The sequence below is a fragment of the Vidua macroura genome, chromosome 3 (genome assembly GCF_024509145.1).
Source record: "Vidua macroura isolate BioBank_ID:100142 chromosome 3, ASM2450914v1, whole genome shotgun sequence".
NCBI classification, from domain to species: domain Eukaryota; kingdom Metazoa; phylum Chordata; class Aves; order Passeriformes; family Viduidae; genus Vidua; species Vidua macroura.
In genome coordinates this window covers 7,313,104-7,338,199 of record NC_071573.1, presented here as the reverse complement: position 1 = coordinate 7,338,199, position 25,096 = coordinate 7,313,104, and the positions used below count along the sequence as shown (strand labels likewise).

The 25,096-nt window shown below is 38.8% G+C and overlaps 1 protein-coding gene across 4 annotated transcripts in view; it reads left to right on the top strand.

Moving 5' to 3' along the window:
- MACROD2 (mono-ADP ribosylhydrolase 2) overlaps positions 1 to 25,096 on the top strand; it is an 850,734-nt gene that overhangs the window by 788,088 nt on the left and 37,550 nt on the right. For all 4 annotated transcript variants that reach the window (XM_053972443.1, XM_053972442.1, XM_053972441.1 and 1 more), the window contains exons 12-13: positions 12,141 to 12,203; positions 15,527 to 15,592. In XM_053972443.1, the coding sequence (XP_053828418.1) occupies positions 12,141 to 12,203; positions 15,527 to 15,592 (129 nt within the window). The remainder of the gene's footprint in view (positions 1 to 12,140; positions 12,204 to 15,526; positions 15,593 to 25,096) is intronic.

Genomic DNA, 25,096 nt, shown 5'->3' with positions numbered 1-25,096 from the left:
GGCTATTAATCAATTCACATTTTGAGGAAAAGTTTGTTTTGAATTCTTGGGAAAAAAACTGGAAAACTTTCAGTTAAAAATGCTCTTTGCACACACTTGGAGAGTTCTTTTTGGCCTAGATAAAGGGATTATAAATATTATGAAGTATATTTCATCCTAAGGTAGAGTCACAAGTACAAACCCTATTTCTATGTGATGGGCTACTGATTATTGCTGATACATCTTAATAAATTGCTGCTGTTTTATCTCTAACCAGTTCTGACTTCATGTAGTTAAAAAGCCCAAGTATAATCCACGTTGTGAGGGGCTTGGGTCATAGTCTGGTTGGTTAAGTTGGTCAGGTACCTGCTGTGAAACACAGAGGGATATAATCCTCACTTTCCTTTTCTACAAGAAATTTTTACTGTTTTCCTTTTTACAATGTTTATGTTTCTAGATCTTACACAGTGTGGTACATCCCTCAGCAGTTAGAAGTCACAGGTGATTAACATTATGCCTATGGTGTTGCTGCTCTGAGGATATTTTCCTCCACTTGAGTCTGCTCAGGGAAGCTTGTCCATGTGTATGGACGTTAATGTGGTCCATGTTGCTCTAAAACTGGATCAAAGTTTATTTTCCTCATCTCTATCTCATTGGAAGAGTTATTTCTAAGATGTTAACATCAAAGGCTTATTTTCACTGCTTTCAGATTTGTAGACGAGCAAAATACCCCAATGCTGAAGAAATTCCTCTTCTGTGACATAGATAAAAGGAAGAACCTTCATCTTTAATCCATGACACTTCCTTGCCATGGATTCTTTTTGACCTAATATTCCTCAAATGACCTATCTAATTTTGTATCTCAGTGGCTCCACAATCTTCAGCATTTTGACTTAGTGCTGTGCATTCAGCTCCTAAAGTATTCTGAATAGGGTATAGTGTGAGTCACAAAGAGCAGAAAAATATTAACATCTGTCATTTTTATTAACTGCTAGTAACATGCTGTCACTAACATTGTGACTGGTTGTTACGGGCAAGTCATTAAAGCAATAGCTGTCATCACCTGGAAGGGACAGCTATTGGAGGGACCCAAGAAATTTCATCACACCTGAGTGTTTTTCATGCTGCATTGAACCCAGTTTAAATTAAAATACCAATTTTATGTTTGAATTAGAGAATTCAGCGATGACAAACCACATGTCCATTTTTATGCAGGCTAACCCACGGTTGGGATCATGGTGATACCTTCAATGTTCCTAAACAGGCAGAACAGCAGTTGCTTTATGATATATTCTTACATGGAGTGTGGCTAAAACTTTTCATTGTATCAGTATCTTGAAAAAAAAAACAAAATAAAATGAAAGGAAGAGAGAAAATATTGTCAAACTGTAAGGTTTTCCTTCCATTCAAAAATTAACTATGTTGTTGCACTCTTTCTGTGGCTCCCTAGATACAGTTTCTTGTTTCTCTCTGCCTATCCATTTTTTCCAGTGACCTACTGTTCACTTTGTGAAGCATAAATAAATGTGTAGGGAAGGGCAAAGTAAGCAGTATGGCAATAGAATTATTGCATTACTCCTGAGCTGTAAAATGCCTGAAATCCTTGAATTTGATGTCATACAGTAGATTTTGCTGATGTAGAATTGAAGTCTGTAAAACATAATCACTGCTGCTGGATTTAATATAGCAGGTGGCAGAGCCCCCATCTGCTAGGCAGAAAGCAAACCTGTAATGTTTAGGATTGAAAGTTCAGATTTAGCCTTGAAAGTTGTTGTGATGGAGAAAAGAATAGGTGATTAAAGTGTTTGCTGAGGGGCCTCTGGAGAAACCTGGATCAGATTTCTTTGGCATTACCTGTGCTTCTGGAAGAGGAGACAAGAAGTTGGGATCCAGACACTGAATTTCTGTCAAGTTGCCAAATGGCTGGGGTCTAATGTAACACACCTGTGAGCCATTTCCATTGCAGTAAATGGGATTTGCACACATTTGTCTGAGAAGAGGATTTAGTTTCTCCTGGTCTAATTATTAGCTGTTGGTTTTGATGAATTAAAAGAACTTTTAATGGGGAGCCTTGAAGATTATGAAAGTTCTGAAGATGTGACATGAACAACAACTACATGTCTGAATAGTTTTATTTAGGTAGGGGTTTGTCTTCCAAGAAGCTAGCTTTTTTTTTTTTTTTTTTTTTTTTAATAAGAAAAACTGAGTAGCTAATGCATATAAACAGTTTTGAATAAAACACAACAAAGGCAAACCGCTGCCTGAGGTCCACTTGGTTGAATTTCCCTTAGGGTAAAACTGAAGTGCTTTGTGGTTTGGTATGTTTATACTTTGGGATAATTCACTTTAAGTGCCCCAAGTTAAAGAGAAGAGAAGAGAAGAGAAGAGAAGAGAAGAGAAGAGAAGAGAAGAGAAGAGAAGAGAAGAGAAGAGAAGAGAAGAGAAAAGAAAAGAAAAGAAAAGAAAAGAAAAGAAAAGAAAAGAAAAGAAAAGAAAAGAAAAGAAAAGAAAAGAAAAGAAAAGAAAAGAAAAGAAGAAAAGCCAAAATCGCACACAAAAAAGTAAACAAATATTTTAAAAAATCTCCACAAAATAAATTAAAATCCCCCAAAAAAGCCCAACCCCTATCTTTTATCAATAAAAGCAAGTCCAAATTTAACATAGGATATTATTTTCCCTTTGGTAAAATGACGAGCTATAAAATAGTTAACAAATATACACTGAGATATGGGAAGAACCCAGCGTATTTTCCTCTGCTTGGTTGTGAGTGTCATTTTAGATTGAAGATGGGAGTACAACTTGCAATGATAGCAGCCTTGTGTCTGCCCTTGTGGCAGTCTCTGAAACCTATTCCACTGAGTTCAGCAATATTTCTGCTGTAATATTTTTCTCCAGCTCACCAGGCTGATTCGTTGGCTAGAGGTAATGGAGCAATATCATTTCAGTGCATGTTAAAACCTCCACAGAATATTGGGGAAAGTAAGTTCCTTTATTATCACCCTCTTTGCAATCAAGGAAAAGTAAGTGGCTGTATGTAAGGAGTTTGTTTTGCAGTAAGCTAAAATAAACACTTGACATGCTAATGAAAGCAATCTTATACCAAACCACTAAAGTAAACAGGTGTCTGTTATTATGCTATTAGATATATTGTTCTCTGCCTCCACACTGTTGGTAAAGTAAGCGTGAACTGCACAGCAGATTCTTATGTCAGTGGTTGTATTCCATAGATTTTCACTGCAGAGGTATTGTCTGTGAAAATGGATAGACTAGGAAATCTCTTTTACTCACAGGTTCCCTGCAGTATTTCAGGTTTGACATGTGCAAACATGCCAAATAATTTTCTTCCTATTTTTTTTTTCCTGGCACTTTCTTGCATCCTGGGAGAGTAAAAGCAGCCAGGGATAATTTTTCCTTTCCCTCAGTCAGGGGCATTCATAGATTGAGTGATTGTAAAGTGTCAGGTGAACAAAATATGTTTGGTACTAAACAAAACATATGCATGTCTTACTTCAATAGCTTCATAACACAATCTTAAAGTGGCTTCATAGACAAAATGGCAGTACTTGTCACAACATAGCAGCCATGAGTTGGCACAAATACCACAGATCTCATCCTACTTATTGTCACCAAGCAAAGGCAAACCATTTATACAAAAGCCTAACAAAACAAAAATCTTAAATGTTCCTTGTGTCTCTTACCTACCTCCCCATGTGTTCTCCCATATGTAGTGAACAGCACGGTGTGTGCAACAGGGAGAAGCAAAACTGTTTGCCCTTTCCTTCTTTACAGGATTTCTCAGATGTAAAGCAGAGCCTGCCAAAGAGCTTCCCCATCCATTCCCTCCATGGTCTATGTGAGACCAATATTGTATCAAAGATGAGTAACACACCTAGTAAGAGCAGCACAAATGCCTGCTTTTTCTCTTCCTCCATCAGAAAAAAAATCAATCCATAGCAGCAAAAGCTATTTTCTTGCCCTCCTTCAAGGGATGTGAAGACATAACTGGAGCTCTGGAAGTTGTCTTACTCCAGCTTCTCTCATAAGCTGCTCCCCAGATGAATGACCAGATTCCTCCTGATAGATTGATAGGCTGTTGGTCTCCCAGGATCACCTGTGAAGAAGCGGGTCTGTTGGAGTTATTTGTCCAGGATGAACTTCGTCTGTTTTCCATTCACTTGGTGGGAAGGAGAACAGGTTGATGAATAAGCCAAACCACAAAGTTCAAAATGAACACAAATCACCTTTAACAGAGTTGATAGTGTTGGTTCCTTTGCCTGATGGGGTCACCACAATTTAGCCTCTTGGCTTTCAAAAGTAACATCACATTTCTGAGTGTTACGTCAAAAATCCAGGCTCACCAGCTGGCACCTGCCTGACTTGGTGGATGTTCTGTCCATGAGAGATGTCAGTCTGGTGATGTCAGCAGAAATGAGGCAAAATAAAACTGCATCTTAATCTTGACAACTCAGTGGTCTAGCAGGTCATGGCCATTCAGTTTGATTCTCACCAAGAGGGAGACACCCTGGTTCCTCATCCCTTCTCCCAAAAAAGCTTTTGTGAAATGGCAAAAAGTGCATAGTCTTGGGACCAGGAAATAAACCTCCGTTTATGGCTTAATCTTCTAATTGTGAGATTAACATAAGGCTTCCCCTTCCTGCTTCTCCTTTATTTGCCATGAATTTTGCCACTGTGCTGCTCACTCTCTGGCTTTGTGGAGAGGGAAGTGTATGCACGCACCATAGTCCATGGCACTTGGCTTGTGCTACTTCCCTCCAATGTGGGCTCAATCCTCTCTGAAGCTGGTGGGATGCACGCACATGGCTCTTTCTTGCCAGTACACAGAGATGTTCTGAGCATCTCTTCTAAGGGTCTTCTAACACTGTGCAGGCCTGATTGTCTGTCTCTTTAAGGTATTAATTAATATTATCTAGATTTGACTTCTTAATATGTTTTAATATGTTCTGCAGTTTATAGCAAGGGGTTCTTTTATCCCTTGATAAACTGTAGTTACAGTAATTCTTTGCATCCCATGGGGTAGTCATATTCTTCAGTAAATTTTTGCTCCAGTCATAATCTTCTAAAAATGAACATTGAGACACGTAATTATACTTCAAAAAACACAGTCATTTTTTCAGCCTTAAAAGTGTTGCTTTTTATTAAGATAGCTTACAATTGACTGTCTTCTTTTTACCAGCAAACCTAATCCTTTAATAAAATGTTAAATGAAGATGAAGTACTACAGAAGAAATTCCCTGGGAAGGATTGTATCAAACATATCTGTGAGACGTTTCACCTTAATGCAGATGGGTTATATTTAAAAAGTGGCAATTAACCTCCATCCTCTGTGGTTGATAGCTTCCCTTTTCGCTTCTGTTTTGAAGTCCACCATCTGTCCTGACTGATTACAGCTTTCAGAATATTAGGTGATCACCTTGCACTTAGCCAGGGGTAAAGAAGGATGTTATCTGTATTTTCAGTTGTATTTTCTCTCTGAGCAAACATTTCTTAGAAGATTCTTTTCATCGGTGAAGTGGCTTCTGCTGTTCCATTAAATTGCCATGCAATGGCTGTGCAAAACACAGTTTTGAAAACACAGTTTTCAGAAAACACAGCTCATTTTGGCCTCCACAGGTGATGTGCAGTCCTGTTGTGTTGGCCATTTACCCATTTGGGTTTCTTTTAGCAACCGAATGTATGTCTGTGTAACAGCACCAGAAAGACACTTGCAATTCCTGTTTTCGCCCTGAATGCTTCAGAGTAGATTGTCTTCCTTCTGAGATGAGCTAAGGTGCAAAAGACTAAGTTACTGCAGTGACTAATGCAGTGTTGTCAGAGAATTCTATCCAGTGACACACCCCTAGGCACCTGCAGGGGGCACATCTCTCCAAGGAATTCATTGCTCATTTTTAAGCATGATGTGAATAACAGTAAACCATCATGATTGCTCAGGTCTAGTGCAGGAGATGGGGCTGGTCCCTTCATTCCAAAATGCTGATGCTAGGTAGTCCATGGTTTTGTTTGCATTTTGTGAGGGTTTTTATGAGTGTAGTCTTTGGCTTCTCTGCCTGTTTCTTCTCTTTGTATAAAATCAAAATAGGTCTCAAGCTTTATTTTGACTGTGGCTTGGAAAAGAAGCCATGTGACTGTCCTTTGTAGTATGCAGTTACTCAGACTTCAGGCACACTGTAGAAGTATGAACAAAGGGTGAATTTATATAGTAATGATAAAATTTGAGGGTTTATTTTCCACTTTCCCTCATGGGGTCATTTTGTTTCTTTTGGATAGGACTAACTGTAGGGCCAGGAGTCAGGGCTTCTTTATACTGCTGTGAACTCTGCATCAACTCACAGGAGCAATTTCTGTCCCTTTTTAGACACTACAAGCACAGTGGTAATACTGTGCAGCACTTGTACTGCACAGTCTAAGTCAAGAGTTAGACCCAGTGAAAAGCCAAGTGAGCACCATGTGGGGTTTTTTTTTGCATCAAAATGCCAATATTATCTTTGTCCTCTGCACAGACTGCCTGTGACATCTAGGGTGTGATATCCATCCATATTCTGGTTGTGTTGGTCAGCTCAGGCTTCCAGGAGATGTCTCCCTTTATTTGTTTTGAACCATCACAGGAATAGCGATGCTCAGCATCTTTGGCAACTAAATGTTCCATGTCCCTTGCCCAGCACCTCTATTGCACGATCTGAGTCAATGGAGAGTTAGACCCAGTGAAAAGCCAGGTAAGCACAATGTTTCCCTCAGTGAGTTGAGAAAAACCAGCATGCTCTTGTATTCCCAGGAGTTAATTTTATGCTGTAGCTGTTATCCCCTGGTTCTTCCCTAACTAGGGAGGTTATAATAAAACTGAGTTAGTTGTCCTCTGACCCACAGAAGAGTGAAGCAAGGGGGACATGCATGGTGACTTCACCAGGCTTTAGCCAAGACTTGTATTTCTTAGGACATTAAATACATTAAATACAAAAGTTTTATTTTTAACCTCTGAGATAAGCCACTCAAGCCGCAGTTTTCTCATTCTCTTCCCACACTCCTGGACAAAATGCTGCATGGAAATGAAACACTATTATTTATTAGACTGACAGGTTCACTGGACTGGGTGCATTCACAGTAGCATGTTCAGGGCTGCATCTGCAGCATGGTAATTTCTTGAAGCAGCACAGAGGGAAGAGTCTCATAACTCCATTAAACAATTACTGCAGATAACTCGTTACTAACCCTTCTTAAAATTTACCCCAAAGGGGTTATATACAAGTAATGATTAAAACTGACCTAAATCATAATTTAATTAAAAGAAATTAAAATGAAAACTGAAAATGTTCAGCAACCTCAGGCCACCACATTAATGATTCACTTTAATGTGTTTGTAGTTCTGCAATAATGGCCTTTGTGTCTATGTGCTTCTTGGTTTATGTCTGATATTATTTTACCACTGGAATAGTTTGAAAATGGTTGCAGGCTGTATGATCTCAAGTGTCTATATGGATGTACATGTGCTTTCTTCTCACATTTTAGGGGTTTCAGTGAAGCCAGCATATCTACTTGTGTGCAGAATGCAGATCAAGGCCTATATTTTTCACTTTCTCATTAATTAGTTTCTCTGCTATACAATAATGACATATTCATTAATTACAATGTCATTAATATGATTACCATGGCAGTATTTCTGTGCTGTAAAAAGACAGTTCAAAACTGGAGTCCCTCATCTGACAGATCTTGGTTGTACTTGTATTTGTTTTACAAGAAAGAAGCACAGGTCAGACCAGTGGAGAGATGCCAAAGTCACTGGCCATGCAGAAAAGCAGAGGATGCTCCTGAACTTGCATGGCAGAGCCATTCAGAGGTGTAACAGGATCCAACCTGGTGTCCCAGGATGTGGCACTTGCACAGATTAAGATGAAAGACTCGGGTATTGGCCCTTTGTCACTTTTATTTCTACCCCAAGAAGGAGGAGGAGGAGGTTTGGAGAAACCTTATTCTGAACACTGACACTCTATGGATGATATAAATAAAGTTTTCTCTGTAGCAAAAACAATTTTATTATTAATAGCCTCTGTGTTCATGAGTTGGACTAGACGATCCTTGTGGATCCTTTCTAGATCAGGATATTCTGTGATTCTGTGTTGGAGGGGTAGAAATGGACTAGTTTGTACAGATTATGCAGAATTTTGTCCTTGAAATAAAAATGTACAGTATCTGCAATTCTGATTTCTTCTGAAAAATATCTTTTTGCAGCAGTTTTTAGGGCACTGACTTTAGCCTCATCTCTATGTATGTCACCAGCTGCTTGTGAAGAAAGGTGCTGCTGAAGGGGAGTAGGTGTGCGAGCAGACATAGCGCTTCCTCAGCTCTGATATGGGAAGAGCCAAAAGGCCAGCGGGCTATTAATATTTTTGACTTGCCATGTTTGTCACAAGAACAGTGGAAGATGTAAGAAGCCACGTTTCCAGGCTCTTACAGAGAAAATGTGAAGAATACTAAAACTTGCTCCAAGGGTTTGTTCCCTGACCTTTCGTCAGGATCCTGTCCCAGCCCTATCCTGTCTGACAGCTGGCTTATTATTTATCATATTATCTGTTTCATGTGGGGGCTGCCACTGCAGCTGGCACCTCACTAAGCATGCTAAATACCTCTCCATAACAGAAAGTGGGCAGGCACTCCTGGAGAATCCTCTTTTCTGGTGGAGTTAGAAGTGTCACTTACTCTGCTAGCTTGCTGAGCATGCTGATTGATCCTTGTATAGCCTCTTTTCTACCAAATATAACATTTGGGGGGGGGGGAAGGGGAATGGATTTTCTTGATGACCTCAAAGAAATGACAAGAGAAGACAGCAAGAACCTATCAGGCAATAGTCAACTTGGCAAGAGAAAGCAGAATATATGGACAGAAGAAGGTATTTTAGTGTCTGATGTGCTTATTTTGTTTGTACAGTACTACTGTAATCCTCAAATTTCTGTTTTTTAGAACTGACTCTCATGCCAAGGGGAAAGAAACAGATGTTCCCATTTGTCTTGTGATGGGGCTTAAAATCATTTAGATTTTCTGGCCTAAAATGACACGACATGTCATTTGCCACTTTTTGTATCTCCTTTGGAGTGAGTGACAGATTGCTGTTCAATTACCAGTGTAATAGAAAAGCAAATATAGTGAGGACAGCTTTCACCTAAAGGAAATACAATCACTGATTGCTGCATTAGTGGGAAAAGAAGGATGGCAGATACTGTAGAAGCCATCCAGAGGAAAAGACATTTTCATTATAAATAATATCGTGGGGAAGACTCAAGGAAAATGTACTGGCTCTGGCTTTTCTGCCTGGAGGAAAGGAGAGCCAGGGGTGAATAAAAATATAATGGAAAAATTGTCTCACTACTCTTGTAAAATATATTTTCAGCTCTTTGCCTTGAGGACGTGCTCCTTAAAGCCTTTCCATTTGCTCTGCACCCAGTTCCAGTGAAGAGCAGTAAATGTAGAAAGACTCTTAATCAGTCAAAGACACTCTGTGAGAGACTCATTGGAAGGGTTTTTTAAAAGTGGAAAAACCTGTTTGTCAAAGACTTTGGGATTAGTCACTTCTCCACTCTATAGTTTGCTTTCTTGTCAGTGTATTCATGCTCTGCTTCCTCCCTTTCTCACAAGATAAACAGATACTCCAGGCCAAGCAGAGCTTAACCATTCCTTCTGCAAGTCATTTATTTGAGCATCACTTGTCCAGTCTTAATTTTTAGCATTTTCTTTTCTCTATTTCTGCCGAAGTCACTTGCCAGGCACAACACTTACTGTCAGTACACCGATCAAGATGAATTTTCATGTCATGATCCAGTCAGTCTTTGGATTGGGTCAGAGTGCAAGAGAAGTTTCTGCTTAAAGTATTTTACATTTTTTTTCCTAAAGAAACAAAATGAAGTGAAAACATGTTGAGAATCCTGTAATTTAGGTTCTATGAGGCCAATTCTAAACAGTGAATGTCCTGTGAAATAATACATTTAGAATTGAGAAAATGTGATTTACCTGATAATCTACTGAACCAGATGATCATTTAAACTTTCTCTTGTAGTTTAAGTTTTCTCTGAGTGACTTAAGCAAGAGATATAGTTCCTTGGCAGTAAATGTGAATGAACCCTTGAAATACCTGGTTTGAGTCAAATAAGTTGTGCTCATAGTCATAATAATGGACGTAGAAACAAGTATCATCTGGAAATTGAGTTTTAAATTGTGAATGCAGTAAGGTAATGGCTATAATTAATTTCATTTATGTATCAGTAGTTACATTTATGCCTGACCTGCTTTTTCTGGTTATGAAGTTCTTTCTGCATAGAGTGAAAAATGTTACACTTGACCATAATTGAATCCTTGAAGCTTTGGCACTGCTCATTTTACAGTGATGCAATAATCTCTTTTGGTCTGACCTATTGGTAAAGATTTTTCCAGTGCCGCTGCACTGCTGTGTTATAGGATTGTCTTTATTTATGAATTACTTTCTGCACAGCTTGATGGCGCCAGGCCCGTGTTTTAAGAGAAAAGGGGTGGGGCAGAGAAAAGTTTAGCTAACTTTCTGGGGTTTTTTTCCATATGGTCCTCCTATTGTGTGTGGACAAAATGGTGACTTTGAAAACAATACCTTTTGATTTCAATTCAGGAAAAGAAAAACCCTGCAGCTTTTGTCAGTCCATTTTGGTCATCTGCATAATGCAGTTTTTTACAGGTTAGAGCTCACTAATGTGCTAAGAAATCACTATGGCAAGTCATCCATTAAGGTTAGAATTCATACAAAGAGTTACCAGGAGGGCAGGAAGCCCAAGTCCCCACTGATGGCAATCAGCCGCACCCCACCCACCTCTCTTCTCTCAGGTGAAGGGTGTCAAGTTCCTGCTCCATCTCCTCCCCTCCTCCTCCAGCTCTGTGCAGGGCCAGCCTTGGAAATAATTCTCCACTAGTCCCATCTGCTGGATGCCAGGAAGAACTGCCTGCTGGAAAGAGGGAAAGCATCATACCTCAGCCTTTAAATGTCAGCTGGGTGCAGTGTGCCACCAGATGTACATCTGCCCGTGGAAAATACGTGCTCTGTCTTCCTTCCATCCACCTAATCACATTTGGACCACTGCTATTCCCACCACCAGGTTCCATGTGTTAAAGGAACTTTAGCTGTGTTGTTTTAGAGAAGCTGTAATCAGAAAACCCAGCAGCCAGCAAAGATCACAGAAGAAAAATATGTGTATCATTATCTAGACATTTCCAGGCCTGGGAATGAATCTCCCTTCTCTCAATGTATACGCTCAGCAGTCAACTTTTCAAATATTTCATTGAGGCTGGTGCTCAGCTGTTCTTGTGGTGCTGCAAAGCAGGGAGTGTGGCCATGGCATCTGATCCTGCATGAAGCTCTGAAGCCTATCATGTTATTATGAAGCTAAAAGAGCCTTTTCCATCCCTGAAAATAGAGAATTCCTGATATATTTCTAATTACCCATTCTCAGTGGTTATTTGCTGTTTGGTGCCTGCCTTCCAAAAGGGAGCTGGAGGGTAGAAAATGGATAATGAATGTGAAGTAGTGAAGAAAATTGGGAATGAATGTGAATGTAAAAAAGGGAAAAATTCATTCAGTCCTAGCAATCTTACTTTGGTTTGATGTGCTGTCTTCATTACAGCCATTTGTGATGCATTTTTATACTTTACGTTAAGTGACATTGTGGCTTTTGCTTTAGATTTCAATTCAATTGATTCTTACCTTCCATAGCTATTGAAGTAAATTCTACAGGTCAGAAACACAGCCCAAGAATCCTGTTGAAATGCTACAGGAGGAAAATAACCCTAGGAAAAATAAAACCTCTTTATAAAATACAAAGAAGTTCAAGCAACAATTTCATTTATTATGGACTGTGTTTAGGGAAACATCCCTCTATTTGGTATTGTTATTTCCAGTGAGCCTATTGAGATAAAATCTATAATCCTCACCTTGAGATAAAAAACATGACTGGTTTAAATGGAACTGGTCCTGTTGGCAGGTTTTTTCAGCTTACCTTTACATCTCTCCTTTTTTATCACAGTGCTTTGCTGTAAATTAGCAGTTTGTGCTAAACTGGTTACAATTAATATTGCAGTGCTCTAGGTACCAATAAAAAGATATAGCATAAATAATTTTTATGTGTTTTTCTCAATAGGTGGTAATGGCACAGTGGATAAGGAAAACACCGATGAAAGTAAGACACAGAGCCAAGAAGCAGGTTTGTGCCCAGCTCCTTAAAGGCCCGTCTTAGGTTTTATCCACTTTGGTGAACAATAACCTTAGTCAGTGCTTTTGAAGAGGAATGTTTGTAATTTTCACCAGATTAGCTCAGGTCTTGAGCAATTCTCCCATTAGAGACCAAATCTTCATTCATTATGAATGAATGTGTTGCAGTGCAGGAATGCAGACCCTTCTCCAGTTTGCCATCTCTACATTCTCCCTTTAAGGTGACTAATCTAGCTAATCCTCTCACAAGGCATAACTTTTCTTTTTTTTCCTCTCTGCATAAAATAGGAATGAGGGAAAGAAATTTGGGGAAGGAGGAAGCAAGCAGCAGGTTCCTTCTGATGAAAATTCAACTAACTCCTGAATATTTTAAAGGGTATTTTCAAGTTTTAAAAATTGTCTATACAAGTCACAATGGTTATGAAGATTTAAATCCATAGAGAAAAATATTGCATATGCTGTGAGTGAATGCCAGAGTTCACAAGTGGTGGATTTTGCAGGTGACACGCTTATAAATTACAGTGAGTTCAGTATGTTGGAATATAGTGTCACTCCATGCTCAGAAGATATTTTTTTTTCTGTTCTGTTTTCTGATTGTTTATGGTTTGCACAACTCTGTTCCTTCCAAGAGACAGCTAGAATGACTTAGTTACCAAAAGACCTGAAGTGGCAATCAAAATGTCTGTCTATTCCCTTATTTCTTAAGTATTTCTTTAACTGTAGTATTACATGTAGCACATGATTTTTCTCGTTTGATTAAGATTTTTTTCCCATTGTAATGCAGAAGGTTCCTTAAACATATTTAATACAGAGAGAGTAAAAGGGTTTTCTTTGGAATTTCTTGAGCTGAAGGTAGGCAGTCAGCAAACACAACAGATAAATTTAGAAGGCCTGGATTCCTGACTTACCTGATTTGCTTCCTGTATTGTGGTAATGAGAAGTCCATTGAATGAGGGTCTTCTTCTCATCCTGTGCATTGGCCACTGTGTAGGTAGAAGGGCAGCTTTTCTCCCTGCCTTCCACAAGTAACTGTTCTGCAACTGAGTGTTAACATCTGATGTTGCCTGTACATGCTTGGAGTCCTTCTCTGTTTCATGTCCTTTTTGTCACCTCTTCTGCCTCCTAATGTGGGGCAGGCAGTGCAAGGTGAAGCCAGAAGCAAACAGTATTACAGAATAAAATAGATTCCCATGGACCTCGGCAAACTTTATCCTCCCCAAGATAAGGGTATCGTGGTGTTTTGTATGTGCTGGAGGGCAACCACATATCCTTCCCTGGTTTTTCACTTTCATGCTAGTTGTATTTTAAACAGGCCCAGGGGACCAGGAAGAAGAATGAGCTATTCTGTGTGAATTGAAATTCTCTTTTGAATCTCTGACTAGACTGTGGCATATCTTTTTTCAAGCAATTTTGAGCTTTTAACTTTACCAAGTACTGCTTGACTGCTAGCTCACCTAAGAGCTAATACTGCCTGGAGCTCCTGGCTCCAGTTGCTGAGGTTCCTGTTAAACCTGATTATAGCATCTGCAGATGCCCACTGTGCTTGTCAGTGATAGTCACTCTGATGGGGTGAGTATTTCAGTTTGATTGAATAAAATACTCTTTTTCCCAAGAGAATTAAGGAATATTTGCCTCTTGAAACTACTATTTTGCTGTAGGTGCTTGAAATGCATTGTGCTTTTCCCAAAACAGCTTGTTATGACTTGTTGCAATATGATCTGTCAGAGCTGGTTTATCAGAGCCATGATATACATTCTTTTGCGATCCTGTATTGGTACTCATGTTTCATTATTCTCATGAAGAGTATCAAATAAAAGATCCAGACATTTGAGGTCCCAGATCCAGAAAATGTCATACTTTAGGGACGTGATTTAGGTACATGCCTAAAGATAATGTCATGCCTACTCATATCCCAGTAGTCACCTCCTTGACCATGGGCAGATGGTGTTGCAGGAAAAAATTATTTGGCTTATTAATTTTCCCTCCTGGTTTACATAGTGACAGGAACAGAGAAGGCCACAATTAGCCCAAGTTGGTTGGACATCCATTTAGTGAGTCTCTGCTGTTTTCTGCTCTATGCACTGCAGAGACAAAGCATCACCAGGAACTTTGAGGTTGCTGCTTTTTCACCCCTTCTTGGCAGTAGAAAATGACCTGATTTTCCAAGGTACACAGTTGTATGCTTAGAAGATGTCTAAACACTACGAGTGACCACTGTTAGGAGTAATTCCACCAAATGTTAAAGTTCTTATTTGTATTATCTAAGCAGAAGGCATAAACTTCTTCCGAGTGTGACAAATCATATACTTTGATATTGTGAAAGAAAATATAGGACAAAAATTTGATGCTCTATTTTTACCAGGTCCACTACATAAAGATTTTTATATTCTCATTATAGTGAAAAATATCATGATATTCTAAAGAAAAGTATATATTATAAAGAAAACTATTGTAGTGGAGAAAACAGTAACAGTCTGAAAAGACTGAAAATTTTAAACTGTGTGGGGTTTTTTTAAAGTCTGGCCTCCAGTCTATCATCAATGAGCTTCACAGTTAACACATGGAAAAACAACATGGCAGGTGGTTCTGAGCTCTTCTTTCATTCTAGTTAAAAGTACCTGATGGCTATATAAGAAAAATATTTTCCCAGAATCATCAACAAGTCTTTTGAAAGAAATTAAAGTCTAGAAATTAAAATGAAAGTTTATGAAGATTTTTAGAACTACAAAAAATAGCAAGAAAATAAAATGTTTTCACTTTCACTGTTGATTTTAGTTCAGGTACCAGTTGTATCTATTAACTACAATAGTTTTACTTGCATGCTCTACTATTAAAAAAACTCCAAGCTGCAGATTTTTAGGGACTTCTAATTTCAGGCCTGATTCATGAAAGCTTTGATTTTCAGGAAAGCATTTGCATCTAGTTATTTGGATTCCAGTAGGATTCATGGACATTATTCTATTCAAAAAATTACTTAATTATTTTTTCTCAAAATATATGGATTAAATGAAAAAAAGAAATCTCAGAGCAAATAGAATACCAGCATACCCATGAAACCAATAGCTGCTCCTCTCTCTGTGTTATGAGAAATTGAAATACAGATTTAACCTGCCTGTATTGGAATGTTAGATTACATCTTGCTTAGGGAAGATGATCAGACCAGTAATAGCCAGGGAATGGATGGAAGTCCAGTAAATGAAATTCAGGTCCAATATCTTGTCTCAATAAGGCATAACACTTTTTTTTTTCAGTAAAGTTCTTCATCAGTTTTCTATTTAATAAATAGCTTCTCTTTCATTTCCTTTGTTCTTACAGGTGAAACAGAACCTTCAGCTGTAGCCAGCCTATCGTCAGAAGACATTGAGCTGAGTGAGAATAAAGGTACAGATTAGAAATTGCATTTTGAAATATCCCGTCCCAAGAGGACATTTCATGAAACTGTTTCTTCTTTTGTCTGGAAAAAGCCAAAATCACAGTTAAACAATACAGAAATAGGTAAATGCTTGGATTTTCATTTACAAAAGTCTTTGTAATGAAGTACTTGGTACCAACTGTTGTGCTGGTAGGAGAGATGCCACAAATTTTAAGTCCTCTTGTTATGGAATTAATACTAAAATATCATACATGACATATCCAAAATAAGCCCGAAGCTTGGGCTCACTGGGGTGATTCACAGGCATACAGTTAAGCATGCACATCTATCTCAGCAATATCAGCTCCCTGTTCAGTGCTCTCCTGATGCGGGAAAAGAAAAACACAATAGCTATAAACACATCAGGAAGAGACAGGAGGAGATGAAGTCATAACAGAGAGGCAGAAAGTAATGTTTATCTGTGCAGACTGTGCTGGGCACTCAGATAATTTAGTTTGTAATAAATATTTAAAAGTGTCACAGGACCAAATGATAGGGTGTTTAGGAAATAAGAAATTATCTAATTTAAATGTTTCAAGCTGAGATTTTTCCTGTGGAGCTGTTGGTTTACCAACAGATAGGAACCAATGCACAACTGTATTGTTTTTGATATTCCTGTAATAATCATGCTATTATTATTAGTTGCTTGTGCCGGTCTACATTTTTTAGCATTTTTGTAGGGGTATATCAGGAAGAAGTCTGGTTGATATACAAAATGTTTGCTACTGGTAATCCAAAACAGGAGTTATGCTATCTATAATAAATACAATCCATCAGTATGGCCTTCAAGAAAGACTAATAGAAAATTTTCATGCATTTTACTGAGATAACATAATTATTAACATCCATTAAGTTATTTATTTTAAAAGATTTAGTGTTTAATTCAGCATCGCTACTTGACTCTCTTCTCATTTTTCTAGATAAGTGTGACAGGGTGTGAGATCCTGCCCTTTTGTTCAAAGCCACATGCTAGATAGCCTACATACTTACCTGATTAGGAGTTCAAAGCCTTGTGCAGGCTGAATTAAGTGCTCTTTTAACAGATTGATTGATGCTGCAAAGAAAAAAAAGAACCACAAACCTTTGCTGGAGCACTGGCTTTTGCTTTTGATACATCACAAATTGAAGTCATGGCAAGGGTAGTGGAAGGCAGAAATAGTGATAGATTCAATCCCAGCATGGTTGGTGATTGCCTGTCATTAATTTCTCTTGTTTTGATGACATTTGGCCTGTTTATGTATTCTGTATCTGGAAGACTCCCCATTTTGTCTGTTTCACAATGTGAGGGTCACAGCGAGGCTTTGGGTTTGGATTTTCCTTTTCTGTCTGCAGTCAGCTGACGATCCCAACAAATTGGTATTGTTCTGAATGTTTGTTCCTAATGAAGAAGATTGCTGTCTTCTGATACACTTCTCAGTGTGTAAGCCCTCCAGATTTTTACACCGTTGCATTAGAAGTCTCTTCTTAGGAAAGAAATCGTCTTTGTGTGATAAGTCTCACTTTTCACATAATATATTAAGAGTATATATAGTGTTTTCCCCTCTTCTCTGGAGAGGCTGACAGAAGAGATAGTGCTCTGAGAGATCCAAAGTGCATTATCTCTTTGATGTCCTACCTCTCCTCAAAAGAAAGATGGGAAGCATCTGGTAGGGAAAAAGGAGTGAGACAAACTCTCCTCCATAGATTTTGTTTGTAAAACTCTACAAGTTAAAAAAAAAAAAAAAAAAAAGAAAATATAAGAAAGAAAAGCTAAGACCATGTTTTCATATTTGCTTGCTAGTTTTTTTTTTTTAACGGAAGCAAGAATTTTGAACAGCAAGGCCACCATGGACTAGGCCATGGTTTTAATCCTTATTTCCATTGGGAGATTTTCATCTTTGTAGATTTTTACTGTGAGGGTGCTGAGGCAGTGGTAGGGGATGCCCCATCCTTGGAAGTGTTCAAGGCCAGTTTGGATAGGATTTGGAGCAACCTGGTCTAGTGGAAGGTGTCCCTGCTGGGGGGTTAGAATGAAATGATCTTCAAGGTCCATTCCAACCCAAACCACTCTGTGATTCTTCAATGTTTCTATAATTTCAGATTTTGAGAGGATTTTAAAATAAATACTACTGTTATAAAAAAAAATGCTACTTCTTGAGAAATGGCACTTTTGCAAAATCCTGGCATTGCTGAAAACACCTGATGCTCCCGAAACAAATGCCAGCTTTCAAATTGTTTGCCCACTGAGTTAACAAGGCTAAAACCTCCAGGTTCTGGCACATATTAATTTCTCTAGTTAATCTTCAACTAAATGAACAGGACATAAAGCATTTAAAGAAATTGTTTTCCCAGTTCTTCCACTTAATTACTGTAAAAGACTTATGGATTCCCAAAATGCATTGTTTAAACCGCTCTTTTCTGCTATGAAAGTTGAGGTCTTTCAAATGTCAGCTCACTTTGAGTGCACTAAAACAAGGATTTTGTGTCCAATTAGAGTTGACTAGCAGTTTTTCTGCTTTTTTTTTTCCTTCTCATATTTCTGGGATTAAAATATAGCCAACATATTGACATGGTTATTGCTCTAAAATGTGATGATATTCAAAACAAAGCACATCCATCTCTGCTACTATGAAGATTTAGTATTTTTGTTGTGAGTCCTCTATTATTTTTTAAAGGAAAAAAGGGAGGATGGGAACATGAAAGGGATTTTCATGATAAGAGTGAGGGACAGTGCAGGAATTACACTTGAGGGGCTTTGATTAAAATGAAAACCTCCTGTGAGACTGCAAATCTCACATTAATCTAAAAGTATATGTCTTCTGTTACCATAGGAGAGATACCATCCAGGAAAAAAAAGTCCATACAAACCCAGTTTGCACATGGCCTTTAAGCAAACTGAATTTTTTGAGTGTTCATCTGTCTTCAGAAAAAAAAAAGGCGGGGGGTGCAGGAAGGGGGAGAACAGTCATATTTCAAGAATAACGGGATTTTCAATGCAACACTGTAAAGGTATCCTCTTATTCCAATCTGTGCCAAGTTTCTCTTTCCACTATCTGCAAAGAACTGTTGCAATTTTACCCTTAAAAACTTGCATGCTTAACTATGATCTCTAGGGGAAGAGTTGACATCTCCAGGCAGCACCTTCACAAATGCTTCACTACTGTGCATATGGAAGTAGATCCTTTATATACAACATATTTCAAGTGAGAGATGCTTCTTTCTGTGAAGTGTAGAGGCAGAACAAAGTGATTAAAGTCATTAATGTTTATGCAGCAGATAAAGGGTGTATCAGGAAGGCTACACTCAGTCTGGTATGTCTGTACAAGATTATGCTGGGGCTACAAATTCATTTTGAACTGATCATGTAGTATGTAGAGATTGGATTGAAGGATTGAACCTGTGCTTATGTTTTGTTAAAGAGAGTATGTGTACATGCATGCATGTGTGTGTGTGTGACAGAGAATGTTCTGCATCTTCATCTCAGTTGCTCCTTCGACCAATTACTATTTTAACCCAATTTAATGATTAGACTTTCTGGCAGGAAAATGCAAAAAGGAACTGGATTTAGTACAGGTGAAGCATAAATCCCTACTGTGCAAAGTTTCTGTGCACAATACATTGATTATAATTCATTAGCACTTAATAAGAACTGAATTTTTATTTCAAGGTCAACTAAATTAAATCAGATACTAATTCATTTTAAAAATAAAGAAGTGATTGATTAATTATTTCCAGGTGTTCACCAATGTCTGGGCTTCTGTGGGAGTGCCATTGAAAGCAAGTCACTGTTTTTCTGCATTCTCTGGAGTCAGATTCGGTTGGCTGGAGGGCTTTTGTTTTCAGAATCAGAATTAGATATATGACTTGGCTAGAGGTTAGCCCTAAAAATTCTCTTTGGGCAACCCAGAAGCTAGTAAGTATCCTGACTGTAAAATATAATGGGTATAAATTCCTCTTTGGCCAGCTGTAGCTCTCAGTATGGAAAAATCATGATGTCCTAAAGTCATAAATGATTGAGAAGGGATGAACTGAAAGAGCATTTCAAATGCAGGGGAGCTGTGCAAATTGACATAAATTAGTCATTGGTAAGCACATGAAAAGATTGACTGAAAGGCCAATATGTTCAGAAAGAGGTATTTAAAATCAGTTCTTAGGTATATATTAAGATATCTAAATGACTGACTTGATTTTGAGCACTCTGCAGCTACCATTGAAATGTTTTTACTTCACCCTTGGGCTATGATTAGACCTAAAGTTTCAGCCTGGAAAATTTCAATTATAGGTAACTGAAAAAGAACCTTTTATAATGGAAGAGTTTCAACACCCTCAGCCATACCTGTGGCTTTGCATGCCTACTGAAGTGATAACATTTTTCTGTCCCTTGGTTAGAAGGATTCCTGTGAAAGCAAACTGGCTAACACAAGCTAATTTGTGGGGTTTGGGGTTTTTAACCAGGGATGTCAGCACCACCATCCAACCAGCCACTAGTCTCTTAACAGCTTCCACAAGGTTCACTGCGAGCGGTTCGTAATGTGGGTTATTCTCTTCTTCACTTTTAATCTGACCTGAGTTGTGCATCCAGATGAGGTCCAGCCCCTGAACTACTCAAGAGGTATTTCTGCTCTACCCTTCACCAGTACTGGCATCTGCAACAGTGAACACTAATCCACTTACCTGGTTTATTTAAATCCTCCTTATTTTTGAGTATTAGCTGACCTGGAGCCATTCAGCTGGGCTCCCATCAGTCCAGCATGAAATCCTGCTCTTTCATGTCCTCCCTCCAGTCCTTTCCCCTGGACAGGCTCTAATCTTAGAGGTTTTTCTCAGTTTTTGCATTTCCCAGAGCCCTGTACAACAGGTCCAGCTCCTTATATCAGGAAAAGGATGCCCACAGTTTTTATACCAGCTGCACCTGGAATTTCTCAGGTGGACAGAAGGTGAGATGCCCTTCTGTCAGCTTGAAGCACAAACAGGTGGGAGAAGTATTTGGTGGTCCCACCTGCAGAGATGAACTTTTTGGTCTATTATCTAAAACCTTGATAAAATATCTCTACGAGTTGTTGCACCTAAAAAGGTCTGGTTTACCAAGCATTTTTAAACTTGGGCTCCAATAAATCTAATCTGTTATAAAGATAGATTAAAATGAAATCTTGGTGGATATAAAAATAACATTTTAAAGTGAAAGCTCAAGAATTTCTTTCTAACTTCCCATACATCATCATTTTATAGTACTTTATTTTGACATATTTTCCTCGGTTTATGAGGCAAAAGAATACCCTAATCATGTGGAAGCCTCTGTGCACACCATTACCTGTAATTTTAGATGTCTGCTTGATTTCTTTCACTCTGGAAATATTCCAGTCATTTATCACAGTATCATGCTTAAAAAAAATAAAATGTACTGAACCTGTTTCTTTCCTAATGACCAGCATTTTCCCTCTTTGATCTTCTTACAGCTCCCTAAAACATGGTGATTTATCTATGCTGTGTACAGGACCCAGGTGCTCTGCACATTAGAAACTACTCAGTAAATAAGCCATACAGAGAGTAGCTGGGAAGTGAATTTTAGAAGAGCATTAAAACCACTTAACATTCAGTTCTTACCATGTCCCTTCTTCCTTAGCTTTTGCAGAATCGTGTTTGAGCAGCATTGCTTTATACAGTCAAAAGAAAAAATGAATGGTATGGAAAAGCATGGGGATTTATACAGGATTTAGACAAAATAGTGCCTGACTATTGGCAGGAAGGATATGATTGATAGTTTACTGCAAGCTGTGTGCTTTTCTTGGAGATGAATTCAACACACAGTTGATAGGAGCAGTGAATATACTTGCAGAGTATTCTGATCAGTTTATTTAAAGCCTAAATATTTTGTATACAGATTGTTAAAGACCAGGGCTAATTCCCAGGTGGACTTAAGCATGCAGTCCCACAAAACATTTGTTTCAATAAAATGGAGGGTAGCAGAGACAAGCACTCCTGACATGGACACTGCCACTCCAGCCAGCAAGGAGGAGTTTTGAGGGAACTAAGGGATGCTCAGACTTCAACAATCACTTAAGCTCCTGATGTGCAGTAGATAAATATGGCCTACCTTTGGCTTATTTATGCAATTAAATCTCATGTTTGGTTCATTCATGTGTGATATTAGGAACTGTGTTCCAGTGTGGTATCAGAAACAGTTTTTTTTTCAGTCCTAACTGGAGGAGTGTTAACTTTTACAGTGTCAATTTGTACTTACCCAAAGTAAATAGTGCCCAGTGTGTATGATATCAAAAAGTTAAGCAATACTGTGCTGTGAAAGAATATCCTGGCATGGATTCTCTGGTATGACTTAACAGATAATTAACTATGTTGGGAGAAGGCTAACATTGCTTTATGCCATTTTACAAAATCAAGTGAGTAAGAGGTGAAGAAAGGCCTTAGGGACAGCCAGAGCTCTTGTAGACCCTGGAATCATATAGGACTATAATACTGGCCTTACAGACAGTTGCACAAGGCTCTAAAGGGCTAAGTGGGCACAGAAGATCAACTGAGCCTGAGGAATACCACTATCCTACTGAAAACTTGCACACAGAATGTAGTGTATCATCAGCATTTTTATTGATCACTGCCTTTGGTTTTACACTTTCACTTCTGCTTGACACAGATTTGCTTCATAAATCTGGATTTATTCCTTTGTTTTATTTTATTCTTGTTAATCCTAAAAGTAAATCTGTCTTTGGACCTTTTGGCTTGGATATTTAGTGCAATATTTGGATTTGAAAAGAAGGAACCTTTGATATGATCTTGACATTAAGGATTTTGGAGCTCAGAATCTGCATGGTAAAACCAATCAAGACAGGTTTCTGCTGCTGACATAAAACTGGGAGACTCTTACAGATAGGCAGTAACTTCTGTCCATTGTCTGTTATTTTCAGAGACATGCTTTGCAAAAAACAACTTGCAAAAATTATCATTGTAGGTTGCCTGGGCTAATTTGGAATTCAGTGCAGTTACATTGCTTTCTCAAACACTGGAGCAATTGGACAACTGTTTATGATAAAAATGAAAGTTTACCACCAAATTACAATTCCTTGAGAATGAAGCCCATGGGACAGACTGCCAGCTGTGCCAATAGGTGGGAATAGTGATGACACCCCTCCCTCTGGGATGCTGCACAAGAAATGGCAGCATGATGGGGCACATACATCAGCCAAGCACAAGGCTTCTTAAAATCCATTAGTTGCCATTGACCACTGCACATAATCGTGCCGGTGATGCTGCGAATTGGTTTTTGCATTAAGTTGCAGTCATTTCTCATCCTGGTAAAAAAGGTGGCACCAGTGAACTGGGATTAAGGGCACCAGGCTGGGAGTATGAAGGTGCAATAGGTGTGGGATAAGAGAGCTCTAAGGGAGTGATGGGGCAGAGCTGTTTGCATCTCCCCCTCCCAATGCAGGTGATACTATACTTACTGTGAGAGCTGGAGAACCGGCAAAGGGAAAACCTGCTGCCCTCCCCTGGAAGGCCAACCCCTGAACCACAAATTTTGTGGTGAGGGTGAGCCCCCAGAGGCCTTTGCAACCCTATGTTGATTTCTTCTACCCCATTGGTTCTTCCTCTTTGCTCTGCCCCTGCACCCTCATCCCATTAGTCCCAGTGTTTTGTCCCACCCCCTTCCTTTCCCATATAAACCCCTGTTTTCCCTGCATCTTTGGAGGTGCTGTTCTTGGCGTCTTTCGCACAGTGCCCTGCTCATAATAAAGGCTTATTCTCTGTGGAACGTCGTACAAGGCTCTCATCTCTTCCCTCCACGTCACCTGGAAGAACGAAGGACGTGCCTGAGTCCCTGAGCCGTCCTTCTCAGGACACTTCTTCAGGAAGGTCACAGCACCTTACCACCGCCCCGTCCACCACAGCACTTGCCATCGCTTTTGACTGCTTCAAGAGCTGTGTTGGGGCCCTGGCATCATGACACTCAAGGCAGAGGCCTTCTGATTCCAGCTTTGCCAGTACAATTCCTTTTACAAGCATGCAGGTGTATCATACAGAAAAATATACTATATTAATTTAGGGTATGGAGTTACAGGTAGTACAGATCTTGGCTTGTCTGAAATCCTTAGAGCTTTGTCAAAAACTTCAGCAGAGCCAGAATTTCTCTCAATGTGTTTCAAGTTTGCTTGAAAAATTCCCTATAGAATCTTTTGCTACCAAGAATTTTTTTGATATCAGGAGATCCTTCAACTTGATTTGTGATTAAACTTGGAATTTGATAAAATTCTAATTTAGTTTTGCTCCAATTCAGGCTGATAAGGATAATCCTTTGAACCACATTGTACAATATGGTATGGGAGACTGGTGCAGTAGGGCAAAAAAAAAGTGCAACAAGTATAAAGTTTAGCAAATTGTACATCAGTGAGTTATTCTACTTTCAAACTTGGGTTTTTTAAACTTATTGTCATGCCATGAAAGAAGTAAGAAACTGTGTGGGTAATTAAATATTTGCCTTGGGGGATTATTTGCAGTTAATTAAAGCCACACCATTTCAGCACATACCTTTCCTACAGATTATTAAATTTGGATCAGATATTAACAACCTAGCTTTCTACTTATCCATCAGAGATTACTTTTGGACACTTTCAGGAAGAGAGTTTTACATGGGCATACTGGAGTATATGGTAAGATTTGCTCAGCAATGTTGTTGAGAGGGGCCTTCCAGAATTTAAGCTGTAAAAGCACTGTCAGAATGTAATTTATTATCACGTGCTGCAGATCTTTTGGCACCGTCACTTACTTTTTCCATTGAGCAGGATTTTTGAAAGCATCTCACATGGGAATACAAACAGTGATTATCTGTTGCCGCTGTTACAACCTGGAGTGGACTTATCCCTGTGGTTTGCACAATGTCCAGTTAGATCAGCACTGGTTTTTAATGAGGTTCAAAGAGAGCTCTTTATCCAGTGAAATCTGTGTGTGAAGAGGATGAGCAAAACTAAATCAAGTGTCTATGTTGCTGTATTACCTGAATGCAGTGGAATTATGCATTATGTATATCTCCATCCCCATACGAAAACTGGCTGTTGTCAGAAAATGCTGTTTGACGCAACAAAATAATGCCTTGTGTTTATGAAGACCCCAGATGGCACAGCAATTGGACTTTCTGCCAAAATGTAATTTAAGTCTCACTGTGGCACTGGTTCCAAGCATTGCTTTGGGCAGTTCATTTTGATAGTCTGCCCCAAAAAAGAAAAGCACTCTCGGCCATAATGACCTTGGGAGCTTTGTCATCGAGTGACATGAGACTAGGATTTGCACAGGGATTTATGGGATTTAATGTTTCTGGAAAGATTTAAAGTTTCTGTAAATTCAGCTATGAAAAACTGTTATTCTAAATAAATAATAAATCACTTTATTTATCAAGTAGGTGGTTTGTGCTATTTCTCATGGATTTGTGCTGCTCCACCCATTAGGAATAAAATTCTTGGTAGTGCTGCTGATTATTCTTATGCATC